We start from the raw sequence: 16,463 nt of genomic DNA, 5'->3' as shown, positions 1-16,463 counted from the left end.
GGTTCAGTATTTATCTGACATTTTATGAATCAAACAAAACAATCATTGTGAAAATCATCAATTGTGTTTTCATTTTGTCATAAGTGATCCTCTTTTATGCAAAACTATACCTGCACATATTAAGTGAAGCTAATACCTGACCACTGTGGGCTCCTGACTGTGTTTGTTACAGTTTCATAGCTGATATATTTTGAATATTTAGCTTATTTTTCTTTCATTTGAGACGAAATTAATATAAACCTAAATGTTAAATCTGGATCTAACATTTAGGTTTATATGTATTTTTTATGTACACATGCTGTTTTACATTAATTTCTGTCTAAAATGAAAGAAACATTAGCTAAATGTGAGTAATGTGAACTAAATAATCAAAATATATCAGCTATGAAACTGAATACATAAATAAAAACTGTGTGTAAGCAGTAGTTAGGAGTCCATGTGGACAGTGAAAGAGGTTTTCCTCATTAGAATGACTAAAGCAAAAGAAACAGACTTAATGTGACTTTTAGCTCCTGACTGTTGTTTTAAGACACACTTAAACATTTTTGAACCTTTATTATACTGGAAGATCCCAATGTGTCCACAGCACAGATTATTGATAAAAACCAACACTAAAAGCTGAAGGTCTCTTTTTGTTTATCCTTATTCAATGATCAGATGTTTCCTGATAGAAAGGGAACAAAGATTTTGATGACAGGAACCAGAACTTCTTGGACCTCTGTAGGCTTAGATCAACTAACAGCTAGAAACTACAGATTCACTTCACCAATATTTCTTAAGTGGAAAAAACAACATCTGGCCAGCTGCTTAACACACAACAAGGTTTGATCACATATTCTCCTTAAATGAGGCAGGTTGCAGCGAGCAGGTTGCAGCGAGCAGGTTGCAGTGAGCAGCTGAGGACACACACTGTTAATAATCACACCTCAACCTGAGATGGCGAGTTCAGACCTTCAAATGGAAGCTGTGCCACTGACGGTAAAACTTCAAAGTGCTTTTCATTTGTTTTTATAGAAAAATAAAGAATGAAGATCTGTTCAGTCCACTTTGTTTTATTTTCTAATTTCATCTGTTTTGCAGAATCCTGCTCCTATAATCAAGGAGATCCTGGATAAACTCAACAAGGAGGACCTGAAAACTTTTCACTTTCAACTGTCACATTATGAAGAGTCAACGTTCAGACCTATTGCTATGAGCAAACTCAAGGATAGAGACACCATAGACACTGCTGACTTACTGAGCAGCTACTACATCAGTGATGCTTTACGGGTCACACGAGACATCCTCCACCAAATGGGTCAGCGTGCTCTTGCTTCTAAAGTGGAAACTCACATTGGTAAGAAAACCAATAGATCTGTCTGTAGTTAAACACTGTTTTAAACTACCTGAGTATTTCTATTTTATGTAAATGAATGAATGAAGTTTATTGTCATTATACCAGCAGTACAGTTCTTAATAAATAAGCTAAAAGACAAACAGAACATGATACTAGAAGAGATGCAGAGTTGCACCATCAGAGCAGCTTTGTGGAAGGAAGCAGCATAAAGTCTTTTCTGTGAGGAGGGAACAGCGGTTTGAACAGGGGATTACAGGATGAGTCACTTTGCTTTCTTTTTCATCCTGTTTGAGTAAAGAGAGACATTTGACATCTTACATAATATATTTATTTTAAAGCTTTTTGTTAGTTTTTTAAATGATAATTTTAAGATATTTAAAGATATTAAACCAGTGTTTCCCTCTTAACAAACACATTTTGTTAGCAGTATATCTCATTGGTCAGTGACTCACATGTTGTTAGTTTGTTCAGAACCTTGTTTTGATATAAATTACATACATTACTTATTCATTCATTCATTTGTTCACTAATGTACTTATTGTTTATTCAGGAGCGATGCAGAGTGGCACAAGGATCACAAGGACTCAAGGTCACATGGAGGAAACCAGAGAAGCCAGACCAGAGGAGAGGACAGAAGTTTCTATTTGTTGCTGTTGTTGTCATTTCAAATACACGCGTGTACCATGCATGAGATAAATCAGTGGATCAATACTGCAAACATTTACATTACTGTGATTATTGTCTTCTGTCATTATTGAGAATGCCTTAAGAAAGGTCATGTTTCATTAAGAACTGCTATAATGTTTATTTATTGATTTTTAAATGTAGGTTATAATTGATGATTGCTAAAGACAACATGTTTCTTTGTTGTCTGGTCATTTTATATTTTTAATGTGTTTTAAATTAAAAACTACCAGCAGAACTGAAATCAGCCCCAACTGTGAACACTTTTAAATCCAGGTTAAAAACATTTCTCTTCTCCTGAGCTTATGATTGAGCTCTTTTAAAGCACTTTACATTTTAATCTTTCATTTGCACTCTATGTCCTTTTAATGATTTTAAAGCTAATTTATTATTTTATGCTGCAATCTTATATTTAATGCTCTATTCTAGTATTTTATTTCTCTCTTTCTATTTTTCTGTACTTTGTTTTATTATGGGGGGGGGGGTTAATTGTATGTTTTTACATGTTTTTCTGTTTTATGTAAAGCACATTGAGTTGCCATTGTGTATGAAATGCGCTATATAAATAAAACTGCCTTGCCTTGCCTTAAATGTCTCATGGTGCATTCTGTAAATCAGTTTAATAAACCTGCCTTGTTGTTTTTTGTAATATTTCAATTAGATTTCCTTTTAAATAGTTTTACAATAAAATGTTTGTGAATTTCAGAATAAAAGTCCTGAAATATCAGAAGGTATCAGGTGTGTCAGGGTTAATATTTCTATAGATTCAATGATTCAATGATTCAGTGATGCAATGATTCAATGATTCAATGATTCAATGATTCAGTGATTCAATGATTCAATGATTCAATGATTCAATGATTCAATGATTCAATGATTCAATGATTCAATGATTCAGTGATGCAATGATTCAGTGATGCAATGATTCAATGATTCAATGATTCAATGATTCAATGATTCAATGATGCAATGATTCAATGATGCAATGATTCAATGATGCAATGATTCAATGATTCAATGATTCAGTGATGCAATGATTCAATGATTCAATGATTCAATGATTCAATGATTCAATGATTCAATGATTCAGTGATGCAATGATTCAATGATTCAATGATTCAATGATTCAATGATTCAATGATTCAGTGATGCAATGATTCAATGATTCAATGATTCAACGATTCAACGATGCAATGATGCAATGATGCAATGATTCAATGATGCAATGATTCAATGATTCAATGATGCAATGATTCAATGATTCAATGATGCAATGATGCAATGATTCAATGATTCAATGATGCAATGATGCAATGATGCAATGATGCAATGATTCAATGATTCAATGATGCAATGATGCAATGATTCAATGATTCAATGATGCAATGATGCAATGATTCAATGATTCAATGATGCAATGATGCAATGATTCAATGATGCAATGATTCAATTACTCAATGATTCAATGATGCAATGATGCAATGATGCAATGATTCAATGACTCAATGATTCAATGACGCAATGACGCAATGATGCAATGATTCAATGATTCAATGATTCAATGATGCAATGATGCAATGATGCAATGATTCAATGACTCAATGATTCAATGACGCAATGATGCAATGATGCAATGATTCAATGATTCAATGATTCAGATTTAAACAACAACAGAACTTCTCTGGTTTAAACATGAAGCTTCAAACTGGAACAGGTTAGAGATCAGTCACATGCTGCCCCCTGCTGGATGCTTCCATCACTGCACTGATAATGGGCTGGTAGGTTAGTATGTGAGACCCTAACCCTTTACTGTATGTGTGACCCTAACCCTTTACTGTATGTGTGACCCTAACCCTTTACTGTATGTGTGACCCTAACCCTTTACTGTATGTGAGACCCTAACCCTTTACTGTATGTGAGACCCTAACCCTTTACTGTATGTGTGACCCTAACCCTTTACTGTATGTGTGACCCTAACCCTTTACTGTATGTGAGACCCTAACCCTTTACTGTATGTGAGACCCTAACCCTTTACTGTATGTGAGACCCTAACCCTTTACTGTATGTGTGACCCTAACCCTTTACTGTATGTGAGACCCTAACCCTTTACTGTATGTGTGACCCTAACCCTTTACTGTATGTGAGACCCTAACCCTTTACTGTATGTGAGACCCTAACCCTTTACTGTATGTGAGACCCTAACCCTTTACTGTATGTGGGACCCTAACCCTTTACTGTATGTGTGACCCTAACCCTTTACTGTATGTGTGACCCTAACCCTAACCCTTTACTGTATGTGAGACCCTAACCCTTTACTGTATGTGAGACCCTAACCCTTTACTGTATGTGTGACCCTAACCCTTTACTGTATGTGTGACCCTAACCCTTTACTGTATGTGAGACCCTAACCCTTTACTGTATGTGTGACCCTAACCCTTTACTGTATGTGAGACCCTAACCCTTTACTGTATGTGAGACCCTAACCCTTTACTGTATGTGTGACCCTAACCCTTTACTGTATGTGAGACCCTAACCCTTTACTGTATGTGTGACCCTAACCCTTTACTGTATGTGAGACCCTAACCCTAACCCTTTACTGTATGTGTGACCCTAACCCTTTACTGTATGTGAGACCCTAACCCTTTACTGTATGTGTGACCCTAACCCTTTACTGTATGTGTGACCCTAACCCTTTACTGTATGTGGGACCCTAACCCTTTACTGTATGTGTGACCCTAACCCTTTACTGTATGTGTGACCCTAACCCTTTACTGTATGTGTGACCCTAACCCTAACCCTTTACTGTATGTGTGACCCTAACCCTTTACTGTATGTGAGACCCTAACCCTAACCCTTTACTGTATGTGAGACCCTAACCCTTTACTGTATGTGAGACCCTAACCCTTTACTGTATGTGAGACCCTAACCCTAACCCTTTACTGTATGTGTGACCCTAACCCTTTACTGTATGTGAGACCCTAACCCTTTACTGTATGTGTGACCCCAACCCTTTACTGTATGTGTGACCCTAACCCTTTACTGTATGTGAGACCCTAACCCTTTACTGTATGTGTGACCCTAACCCTTTACTGTATGTGAGACCCTAACCCTAACCCTTTACTGTATGTGAGACCCTAACCCTTTACTGTATGTGAGACCCTAACCCTAACCCTTTACTGTATGTGTGACCCTAACCCTTTACTGTATGTGAGACCCTAACCCTTTACTGTATGTGAGACCCTAACCCTAACCCTTTACTGTATGTGAGACCCTAACCCTTTACTGTATGTGTGACCCTAACCCTTTACTGTATGTGAGACCCTAACCCTTTACTGTATGTGAGACCCTAACCCTTTACTGTATGTGTGACCCTAACCCTAACCCTTTACTGTATGTGTGACCCTAACCCTTTACTGTATGTGAGACCCTAACCCTTTACTGTATGTGAGACCCTAACCCTTTACTGTATGTGTGACCCTAACCCTTTACTGTATGTGAGACCCTAACCCTTTACTGTATGTGAGACCCTAACCCTTTACTGTATGTGAGACCCTAACCCTAACCCTTTACTGTATGTGTGACCCTAACCCTTTACTGTATGTGAGACCCTAACCCTTTACTGTATGTGAGACCCTAACCCTAACCCTTTACTGTATGTGTGACCCTAACCCTTTACTGTATGTGAGACCCTAACCCTTTACTGTATGTGAGACCCTAACCCTTTACTGTATGTGAGACCCTAACCCTCTGTTTGTTTTTGCTTTTTATATTTTTTTGCTCTTTTATGTTTTAATTCAGTTTTAATTAGTTCTTTATTCTGCCTCAAAGATTTTATTTTTGTTTTTTAATGTTTGTATGTTTTATGATGTGAAGCACTTAGTGAATCCAGTGAAAGGTGCTATACTAAATACTTATTATTATTATTATTATTATTATTATTATTATTATTATTATAGGGTAACTCCTAGTTGTCTCGTCATGCATCACCTAGCATCATTAGTCCCTCAGTATATACACTGGTCCATTCTCACTGGCTCGCTGTCAGGTTGTGTTTTAACTGCTGAGCTCTACAGCGCTGGTTGTCCTGTTCTGACCTCTGACCTCTGACCTCTGACCTCTGCCTGCGGACTTTGGACTCCTTCCAGATCTCCTGCTTTTCACTCAAGCTGGGTGTTGTTTAAAAATGCTCCTGATACCAACTGAGTACTTCATTAGCTACACATTTAGTAATGTAACTCTACAGGCGCGTAGAGTAACCATGACCGCCCCCCCCCCCCCCCCCCCAACATCTTCTGTTGTCTCCGCTGTAGGATCAGTCATGTCCTGGGTTCGATCATGTGCGGCGATCTAAAGTAGGAGAGGAACATGAACTCAATCTTAAAAGCCCAACAAAGACTTCTTTCTCAGACAGCTTAAAACCCAAACCACCAGAGACCCTTACGATCCGGTTTCACACCGCCACCATCGAGTCCGTCCTCAGCGTGTAGAACCTCCTGGTCCAGACTCCGGCAGACCAGACACACGGTTCGTATCGTAGATCTGTCCTCTCTGTAGATTACACTAACTGCACTTTTTTCTACTGTAGTAATATTTATTATATGTACTGTATGTCATCTTTGTGCTTAATTTGTCTGGTGTCATGTCTTTTCTGTCTGTCTTTTCTTGGTTATGGTATCCTACTACTACCAAAGCTAATTCCTTGTATGTCTTTGAACAATAAAGCACCTTTGATTAAACCCAAGCTTGTGTTGGTTGGCTGTTGAGCAAATCCATACAAACAGTCATATGTTCTAGCTCAGTGTAAAGAGGATGGGTTGCAGGTATCGTTTGATTCCTACTACTTGGTATCTATTTATTTCTGTGGATATATTAAAGGTATTGAGTACTGACGTCCAGCCCTACTGACCCGTCTTTGCTTCATCTGCCAGAACCAAACATCAACGCTTCGCTCTACGAACCTCGTGTGTCTACGATGATTCAACGTCTTCATTGTTGTAAAGCAGAGATGAAACGTGTCAGAGTTTAAAACAATCAAAGTGGAAGCTGATCAATAATAAAACATTTATTTGGCTCCCTGCTGTTACATCATTACAAATCTGAGTCTTTAAATCAGAACATCAGGACTTCAATAAAGTTATTTTTCTTTTATCTAAAAATAAAAAAAACTATTAAAAACACATTAAAACAACATGTGACACGTGTCTGATGATCACACGGCTTCCATGCTAACTCTTCAATTTAATATTTCAGTTCTGACAAATTCAGACTGACGGAAGAAAAAAGTCTTTTAGCTTTTTAAAACAAGAACAATAATCTGCAGTTTGGACTAAAAAAGAAAAGAATGTGAGAATGTAAAAAAAAAAAAGTCACTTCTGGTTGAGCCAACTGAAGGAGAAGACGTGTTTGGGTCCATCTTTGTCCTCCGAGTCGTTCTGCTGGTCAGACTGAACCTGGAAGAGGAAGAGGAGGAGGAAGAGGAGGAGGAGGAGAAGGAGGAGGAGGAGGAGGAGGAAGAAGAGGAAGAGGAAGACATTTATTTGACAGCTTTGCAGGTGTCAGATTTCCAAACAGTTCCTGAATGCAGCGTGTAATGTCATACCTGAGGGGAGGGGCTGGCGGTAGGGAGGGGCAGAGGGGGCGGGGCCAGTGTGGAGGTGGAGGTGGAGGTGTGGGGAGGGGTGGGGCTCTTCGTCTGCGTGGGGGGGGTGGGGCTCTTCGTCTGCGTGGGGGGAGGCTCTGAGGGTCTCTGAGGGGGGGGAGACTGAGGTGGGACAGATTGAGGCGGGACAGACGGAGGAGGAGGAGGCTGCTGACTGGCTGGAAGTGCTGCTGCTCCTCCTGCTGTCACTCCTCTGACCTCAGCATCTTCATCCTCCTCATCATCATCGTCTTCATCAGCTGAGGATCAAATTACATGAGAGGAATTAACTTACTGATGCTGCTATATATATATATGTGCATAAACATACATATATATACAGTATGACGTCAGTATAGCAGCAGCTCAGTGAACCTTCAGAGAGATCAATCAGTTTATTGATCCAATGAAAGTGACAACAGGTGCAACGGAGACCCGCCTCCCTCCAAACAGGAAGTGTTTCCATGTGGTGTCCACCGACAGCTGCTCTCTCCTTCTCCTCTAGTTTGGTGTTCTGCTAGCATGAGGCGCTACCTGCAGCTAGTCCAGCTCCTCCAGGAGGACACATCCATACGAGTCTGCCAGCACAGTGTGAAGAGCAGGGAGGAGAACCAGGAGAACCAGGAGAAACCAGGAGAACAGCCATTCCACCAGGAGAACCAGGAGAAACCAGGAGAAACCAGGAGAACCAGGAGAACCAGGAGAGCGGCTGTTCCACCAGGAGAACCAGGAGAACCAGGAGAATGGCCGTTCCACCAGGAGAGCCGGACATGGACCCAGCAGCAGGAGCACTATCTGCTCCTCTGTTTGAGGAGGAACAGGAGGAGCACTGCCACCAAAACATGAGCTCCAGCTAGTGCAGTGGGTCCTGGTCTAGTGGGTCCTGGTCTAGTGGGACCTGGTCTAGTGGGTCCTAGTCTAGTGGGTCCTGGTCTAGTGGATCCTGGTCTAGTGGGTCCTGGTTCAGTAAAGATTTAAAGGTTTTTTATTTTCTTACGTTTGATGAAGTCGACGCTGCTCAGCGCTTTCCGCTGCGGCTCAAAGTTGGCTGTGAAGTGTTCCATGTTCTCGTAACCCGGCTGAATCTTCTCCAGACGAGACGTGTCGGTTCCCTCGGCTAACCTGAGAGGACGACACGAAGACATGAAGACACGAAGAAACGAAGACATGAAGACATGAAGACATGAAGACATGAAGACATGAAGACAAAATGTCCCACAGATAAAAAACTCAGAGAGGCGATTAAAAGTCAGAAACTCACTTCTGCAGCAGCGGTTTGGCCGTCTGTGGAAACGAGACGAAATGTTAACGTTGAATACTTAATATGTTTATACTTTATTAGTGACTGTAGCTCCATGCTAACACTATAGCTCCACGCTAACTCTGTAGCTCCATGCTAACTCTGTAGCTCTATGCTAACACTGTATCCAGTGATGGTAGCACATTAGCATGTTGAGTGATAGCTTTCTCGATGCTAGCACTTCTATCTACACTATATTCAAGCTGGTAGCTCCATGCTAACATACTAGCACACACTGCTGAATGACTGTTGTTGTCATGGTAACATATCTATGACTCTCGGCCAATCAGATGAGAGCCGTTCCTTTCTGCGATGCGTTCAGGTTCACCTGCAGGAACACGGCCATCTCGGACTCGTCCATGGTTTGGATGGCGGTCTCCAGCAGCTTGGCGGCGTCCTCCAGGTGCTGGCTGTACCTGCGGCTCAGACCCTGGATGTAGTCCAGCTTCTCCTGCTGCTCCGCGTTGATCCGCAGCGTCAGTTCACCTTTACGCTCCTCCAGCAGCGCGAACAGGTAATCGAACCGCTCGCACACGTTCGACTTCTGTCTGCGCCCGTTCTCCTGAAAACACCAAAAACTGAGAACGTTTATTCTGAATGAAGAATAAAGAATAAATAAATGAATAAGTAAATAAAGCAGCAGACACAGGAGCAGTGTTTAACTCACGTCCACGGCTCTGCAGGTCTCCTCCAGCTGACTGATGATCGCCTGGATTCGTTCGTTGTTTCCGACCAACATCGAGATGCAGTCCGTCAGCTCCGCCTGACCAATCAGAGCGCAGCGTCAGTCTGACATCAGCACACTCAATATGAAGACCTGAGAGTCACGTTTCCATGGCAACAGTCAGTGACACCTTCAGACCACTGTGTCTATGGTAACCAGTGTATCACAATCTGTCAAATTAATCAGTGTTAGGTGGTGTTTCGTTGGGTTTCGTGATGTTACGTGGTGTTACGTGGTGTTACGTGATGTTACGTGATGTTTCGTGGTGTTACGTGGTGTTTCGTTGGGTTTCGTGATGTATCGTGATATTTCGTTGGGCTTCGTTGGGTTTCCTGGTGTTTCGTGGTGTTTCGTTGGGTTTCGTGATGTTTCGTGATGTTTCGTTGGGTTTCGTGGTGTTACGTGGTGTTACGTGATGTTACGTGGTGTTTCGTGGTGTTTCGTTGGGTTTCGTGATGTTTCGTGATGTTTTGTTGGGTTTCGTGATGTATCGTGATGTTTCGTGATGTTTCGTTGGGCTTCGTTGGGTTTCATTGGGTTTTGTGATGTTTCGTTGGGTTTCGTGATATTTCGTGACGTTTCGTTGTGTTTCGTGATGTTTCATTGGGTTTCCTGGTGTTTCGTGATGTTTCGTTGGGTTTTGTGATGTTTCGTTGGGTTTCGTGGTGTTACGTGGTGTTACGTGATGTTACGTGGTGTTTCGTTGGGTTTCGTGATGTTTCGTGATGTTTTGTTGGGTTTTGTGGTGTTACGTGGTGTTACGTGATGTTACGTGATGTTACGTGATGTTACGTGGTTTTACGTTGGGTTTCGTGATGTTTCGTGATGTTTTGTTGGGTTTTGTGGTGTTACGTGGTGTTACGTGATGTTACGTGGTGTTACGTGGTGTTTTGTGATATTTCGTTGGGTTTCGTGGTATTTCGTGACGTTTCGTGATGTTTCATTGGGTTTCATTGGGTTTTGTGATGTTTCGTTGGGTTTCGTGGTGTTACGTGATGTTTTGTGATGTTTCGTTGGGTTTCGTGGTGTTACGTGGTGTTACGTGATGTTACGTGGTGTTTCGTGGTGTTTCGTTGGGTTTTGTGATGTTTCGTTGGGTTTCGTGGTGTTTTGTTGGGTTTCGTGATGTATCGTGATGTTTCGTGGTGTTTTGTTGGGTTTCGTGATGTTTCGTTGTGTTTCGTGATGTTACGTGGTGTTTCGTTGGGTTTTGTGATGTTTCGTTGGGTTTCGTGATATTTCTTGACGTTTCGTGATGTTTCGTTGTGTTTCGTGATGTTTCGTTGGGTTTTGTGATGTTTCGTTGGGTTTCGTGGTGTTTCGTGGTGTTACGTGGTGTTACGTGATGTTACGTGATGTTACGTGGTGTTACGTTGGGTTTCGTGATGTTTTGTTGGGTGTTGTGGTGTTACGTGGTGTTACGTGATGTTACGTGGTGTTACGTGATGTTTTGTGATGTTTCGTTGGGTTTCGTGGTGTTACGTGGTGTTACGTGATGTTACGTGGTGTTTCGTGGTGTTTCGTGGTGTTTCGTTGGGTTTTGTGATGTTTCGTTGGGTTTCGTGGTGTTTTGTTGGGTTTCGTGATGTATCGTGATGTTTCGTGGTGTTTTGTTGGGTTTCGTGATGTTTCGTTGTGTTTCGTGGTGTTACGTGGTGTTTCGTGGTGTTTCGTGGTGTTGCGTGGTGTTTCATGATGTTTCGTGGTGTTTCGTGGTGTTACGTGGTGTTTCGTGGTGTTTCGTGGTGTTTCGTGATGTTTCGTGGTGTTTCGTGGTGTTACGTGGTGTTTCGTGGTGTTTCGTGGTGTTACGTGGTGTTTCGTGGTGTTTCGTGGTGTTTCATGATGTTTCGTGGTGTTTCGTGGTGTTACGTGATGTTTCGTTGGGTTTCGTGATGTTTCGTTGGGTTTCGTGGTGTTTCGTGATGTTTCGTTGGGTTTCGTGATGTTTCGTTGGGTTTCGTGATGTTTCGTGGTGTTTCGTTGGGTTTTGTGATGTTTCTTTGGGTTTTGTGATGTTTCTTTGGGTTTCATGGTGTTTCGTGGTGTTTCGTGGTGTTACGTGATGTTTCGTTGGGTTTCGTGATGTTTCGTTGGGTTTCGTGATGTTTCTTTGGGTTTCATGGTGTTTTGTGGTGTTTCGTGGTGTTACGTGGTGTTTCGTTGGGTTTTGTGATGTTTCTTTGGGTTTTGTGATGTTTCTTTGGGTTTCATGGTGTTTTGTGGTGTTTCGTGGTGTTTCGTGGTGTTTCGTTGGGTTTTGTGATGTTTTGTGGTGTTTCGTTGGGTTTTGTGATGTTTCGTGATGTTTTGTTGGGTTTTGTGATGTTTCATGGTGTTTTGTTGGGTTTCGTGATGTTTCGTGGGGTTTCGTGATGTTACGTGGTGTTTCGTTGGGTTTCATGATGTTTTGTGATGTTTTGTGATGTTTCGTGATGTTTCGTGATGTTTCGTGATGTTTCGTTGGGTTTCGTGGTGTTTCGTTGGGTTTTGTGATGTTTCTTTGGGTTTTGTGATGTTTCTTTGGGTTTTGTGATGTTTCTTTGGGTTTCGTGGTGTTTCGTGGTGTTTCGTGGTGTTTCGTTGGGTTTCGTGATGTTTCCTGGTATTTTGCTGGGTTTCGTGATGTTTCGTGGTGTTTTATAGTGTTACGTGGTGTTTCATTGGGTTTCATGATGTTTTGTGATGTTTCGTGGTGTTTCGTTGGGTTTCATGATGTTTTGTGATGTTTCGTGATGTTTCGTTGGGTTTCGTGGTGTTTCGTGGTGTTTCGTGGTGTTTCGTTGGGTTTCGTGATGTTTTGTGGTGTTTTGTGATGTTTTGTGGTATTTCGTGGTGTTACGATGGGGTTTGTTGGGTTTCGTGATGTTTCGTGGTGTTTCGTTGTGTTTCATGATGTTTCGTGATGTTTCCTGGTACTTTGTTGGGTTTTGTGATGTTTCGTGATGTTTCGTGGGTTTCGTGGTGTTACGTGGTGTTTTGTTGACCTTCTGCTTGCTGAAGACGCTCTCCAGCGGGGCGACCTCGCAGTCCTTGTGCGCTCCAAACACTTTACAGAGCGAACAGGTGGGAACGCTGCAGGTGACGCAGTAGATGTTGATCTTCTCGCCTTCGTGCTCGTCACACATCGGCTCCACCTTCACCTCCGGAGCCGGTTTACTGCTGAGAGACATGAAACATCCCACTCTGCTCATCAACAGTGAATGCAGCACTGAGGTACAGAAGACCAAAATTACTTAAATGGAATTGTAAATGTTTATATTTTCTAGATTTTAATAAGAACATAAAAAAATAAAGTTTTAAATCATAATATCAATTATTTATAATCATTACATGTGAGCACTGATGTCTAATTTTCATACTGTACATGAATAAATCTGTCATCTGTATTATTCGTGTGATTATTTCATATTGAACATGAAGCTGATGTGTCTCAGTTTCATCAGTGTCTGAAAAACATTCTCTTGAACTATTTGGAAATATAAAGATATAAAAATAACCAAAGAAATAATTAACTTAAATAATGAAAGGTTTGTGCATAATTATCAACTTAAAGTGCCGTATTTAGGATTATAATATGGATATGTTTTTAAACTCAGTAGTTGATAAATAAACATTTGATGCCATTTTATATATTTGAACTCATGTCGACTCACTGCTCTAACTCATTAAACATGTTTACAGTCAGCTGCTCCACTGACCCACTGACTCTAATAAAAATAGACTCAGTGTCTCACACCTGTCAAACCTGTCAGCTGTCACCATGACGACCACTGCAAACATCCAGAACAGCCAATCAGTGAACTAGAGAGCAGACTCTATGCTAACTGGACCTACAAGCTAAAGCTAAGCTAACTTTAGTTATTATTTCATCTTATTTTGAAAGGATTGTGGTTTCAGTGTCACAGGACTCTTAATCTGGTAGTCCATTTCCTGTCAGCTGTGATGTCATTTTTCTGTACAGGTTTATGTACAGGTGTGTGTAGTTGTGTGTAGTTGTGTTACCTGGTGTGTAGTTGTGTGTAGTTGTGTTACCTGGTGTGTGTGTAGTTGTGTGTAGTTGTGTTACCTGGTGTGTAGTTGTGTGTAGTTGTGTTACCTGGTGTGTATATGTGTGTAGTTGTGTGTAGTTGTGTTACCTGGTGGAACCCTGCTTGTACATGTCGATGATGTTCTCCACCAGCAGGTTCCTCTGCAGACCGTAAACGCCGTGTCGATCCAGAACGACCTCATGGCGGCAGGACGGGCAGCGGAAACGACCACCTGACGTCACCGTGGTGCCTCTGGTCACCAGGTAGGGATTGGCTGCCTGCAGGGGGGCGGGGCATTACAGGTACGGTCACATGGGGGCGGGGCATCACAGGTACGGGTCACATGGGGGCGGGGCATCACAGGTACGGGTCACATGGGGGCGGGGCATCACAGGTATGATAACATGATGATTTAGATGAGAGCTCAAATAGGAAGTATCATATATTCTTTCTGTAACGTTACTGTCTTTAATAACTGATATTAAATAATATTAAATCATAACCTGGAAAATAAAACACTGAAACAGAAGCAAATGAAGACCGTGTGACGCGACTGAAAGCTCCTGAACAAGCTGCTGATTGAAACCTCGACATCAATAAACCTGAGAATCATTTTAATATTTTGTGTAAAGAACTTCATCACAAAGTGTTAAATTAGTAAAATATGGTTTTCATTAAGCTCTGACAATGCGTGGTGGTGCGTTCAGGGACTGCGTGGTGGTGCGTTCAGGGACTGCGTGGTGGTGCTTTCAGAGACTGCGTGGTGGTGCGTTCAGGGACCAGTGAACGTCTCATGGTTCAGTATTAATGTTACTGACTCTGAGAGCTGATAAGAGAGAAATATAAACATGTTTCATTTGGAGATTAATCTGCATAAACTGCTCCAGATTGAATCATCTCATTTTCAACTAGGCCCAAAACAAACAAAGTAATAAACCTGAGTCACAGACTCATGATGATCACGTTACTGAGAACAACGTCTAAAATAAGTCGTCTGAAGATATTTTTGAATGATGACTCAGCAGAAACCAGGTGACTCCAGTCTGAACTCAGTGAATAAAATAACTTAGAAAGAACAAAGAAGAGTTTCTAACAGTTAAATTTGAAGCATTTTAAAATAAACTGAGTGTGTCTGACATAAAAAAGAACAATGGGGTTTAAATATCCTCCTCAATACATGTTTTAAATGAAGTCATTATTAGTATAAGTCCACTTAAATACACTGCAGGAGATCACATATTTAATATCTATCATTCTTTTGTGGTTACACCATTTGACATTTTGTGGTTACACCATTTGACATGTTCAGGAGCATTCAGTCTTTTGGTATAAAATGGGTCAAACGTCATTTCAAATCTCTCTTATTGATCTTTTTTTAATATATTGATTATATTGAACTGGTCGTAACCTCCATGATGTCTTGCTGCGGAGTTCAGTCTGAATTCAGTCCCTTCCTTCCTTCCTTCCTTCCTCCCTCCCTTCCTTCTTTCCTTCTGTCCTTCCTTCCTCCCTCCCTTCCTTCCTTCCTTCCTTCCTTCCTTCCTTCCTTCCTACCTTCCTTCCTTCCTTCTTTCCTACCTTCTAGAAAACCAACAAAAATACTAAATGTACATTTTAACAAACCTGATGCTGCTTTTAAATCTAGTTTAACTGATTTGTTGATTCATCATCTCATCAACTCTTATTATTACTGACCCATATCAATCAATCAATCTTTATTTATAAATCCCAACAGAGTCATGTGAAGGCTCTTTCCACATAGAGCAGGTCTAAACAAACTCTTCAGGTTTCATTTTAAAGAGACTCAACATTCCCACATGAGCAGCAACAAAAGGATGAAGATCAGCTCTCATCTTCCTCAGAAACAGATAAATAAACACAGTCTGAGATTTACATCAGAAACACAAGAAGTCAAAGAGATAATCAGCCTCTGTCTCAGAGCTCAGATGTCCCAGTGTCCTTGAACACAACAACAAGGAGACTTTTTAAACAACGCTGCAATAAACAGTCAAACCTTCATCTAACCCTCAGACCTTCATCTAACCATCAAACCTTCATCTAACCCTCCTCAAACCTTCATCTAACCCTCCTCAAACCTCCACCAGACCCTCAGCTGTCTGTCTGGCAGGACGGACCCGGTGTCCTCACCTGGAGGACAGTCTCACCTGGAGGACAGTCTCACCTGGAGGACAGTCTCACCTGGAAGACGTCGTTGGCACACTTCCTGCAGAGGTTGTGCTGGCAGGGCAGGATCACCACCGGCTTGGTGAAGACCTCCAGACAGATGGGACAGATCAGCTGCTTCTCCAGACTCTCCATGCTGCTGAGAGACGGAGAGGACGCGGGGGACACACCGGGACCCGGACCGGACCGGGGGGACGAGGGGGGTGGGGGGGGTCCAGAGATAAATAAATTAATAAAGTAAAGTAGAGGAAGTAGAGCAGCAGTGGTGTGTTTGAGGCCTGACGACTGTCTGAATGCTGCAGGCTGTTTTTAGACAGAAGGACGTCAGCAGGGGCCGACATGTCCTTATATGTCAAAGGTCACGAGGAGACATGACAGAGCATGGGGGGAGGGGGGAGGGGGGGGGGGTGCTGGAGGTATGCGGGGGGGAGGGGGTAAGCAGGACACAGTTTGTTAAAGGGACAGTCCACAGAGTTAACACAGAAGGCTGCATGTGATAAAGTGATTACTGTGACGATCAGTTTAATGTTGAGAGACACGTCAGCGTAGTTTAATATTTAGTTAGT

The 16,463-nt window shown here is 41.7% G+C and overlaps 1 protein-coding gene across 1 annotated transcript; it reads right to left on the bottom strand.

Moving 5' to 3' along the window:
* Positions 1-7,263: 7,263 nt before the first annotated feature.
* On the bottom strand, positions 7,264-16,041 carry LOC128368862 (E3 ubiquitin-protein ligase TRIM63-like). Its single transcript, XM_053329753.1, has 10 exons — positions 15,913-16,041; positions 13,822-13,991; positions 12,670-12,844; positions 9,626-9,721; positions 9,287-9,520; positions 8,920-8,942; positions 8,656-8,780; positions 7,813-7,918; positions 7,620-7,731; positions 7,264-7,464 (listed from the first exon to the last, which is right to left on the bottom strand). Exons 1-10 carry the CDS (start codon positions 16,030-16,032, stop codon positions 7,387-7,389), a joined length of 1,239 nt encoding a protein of 412 aa, XP_053185728.1. The 5' UTR covers positions 16,033-16,041; the 3' UTR covers positions 7,264-7,386.
* Positions 16,042-16,463: the final 422 nt, after the last annotated feature.

This window comes from Scomber japonicus, chromosome 12, assembly GCF_027409825.1.
Source record: "Scomber japonicus isolate fScoJap1 chromosome 12, fScoJap1.pri, whole genome shotgun sequence".
NCBI classification, from domain to species: domain Eukaryota; kingdom Metazoa; phylum Chordata; class Actinopteri; order Scombriformes; family Scombridae; genus Scomber; species Scomber japonicus.
Note: the sequence above shows the minus strand (reverse complement) of the source record. Positions and strands in the feature narration are given on the sequence as shown.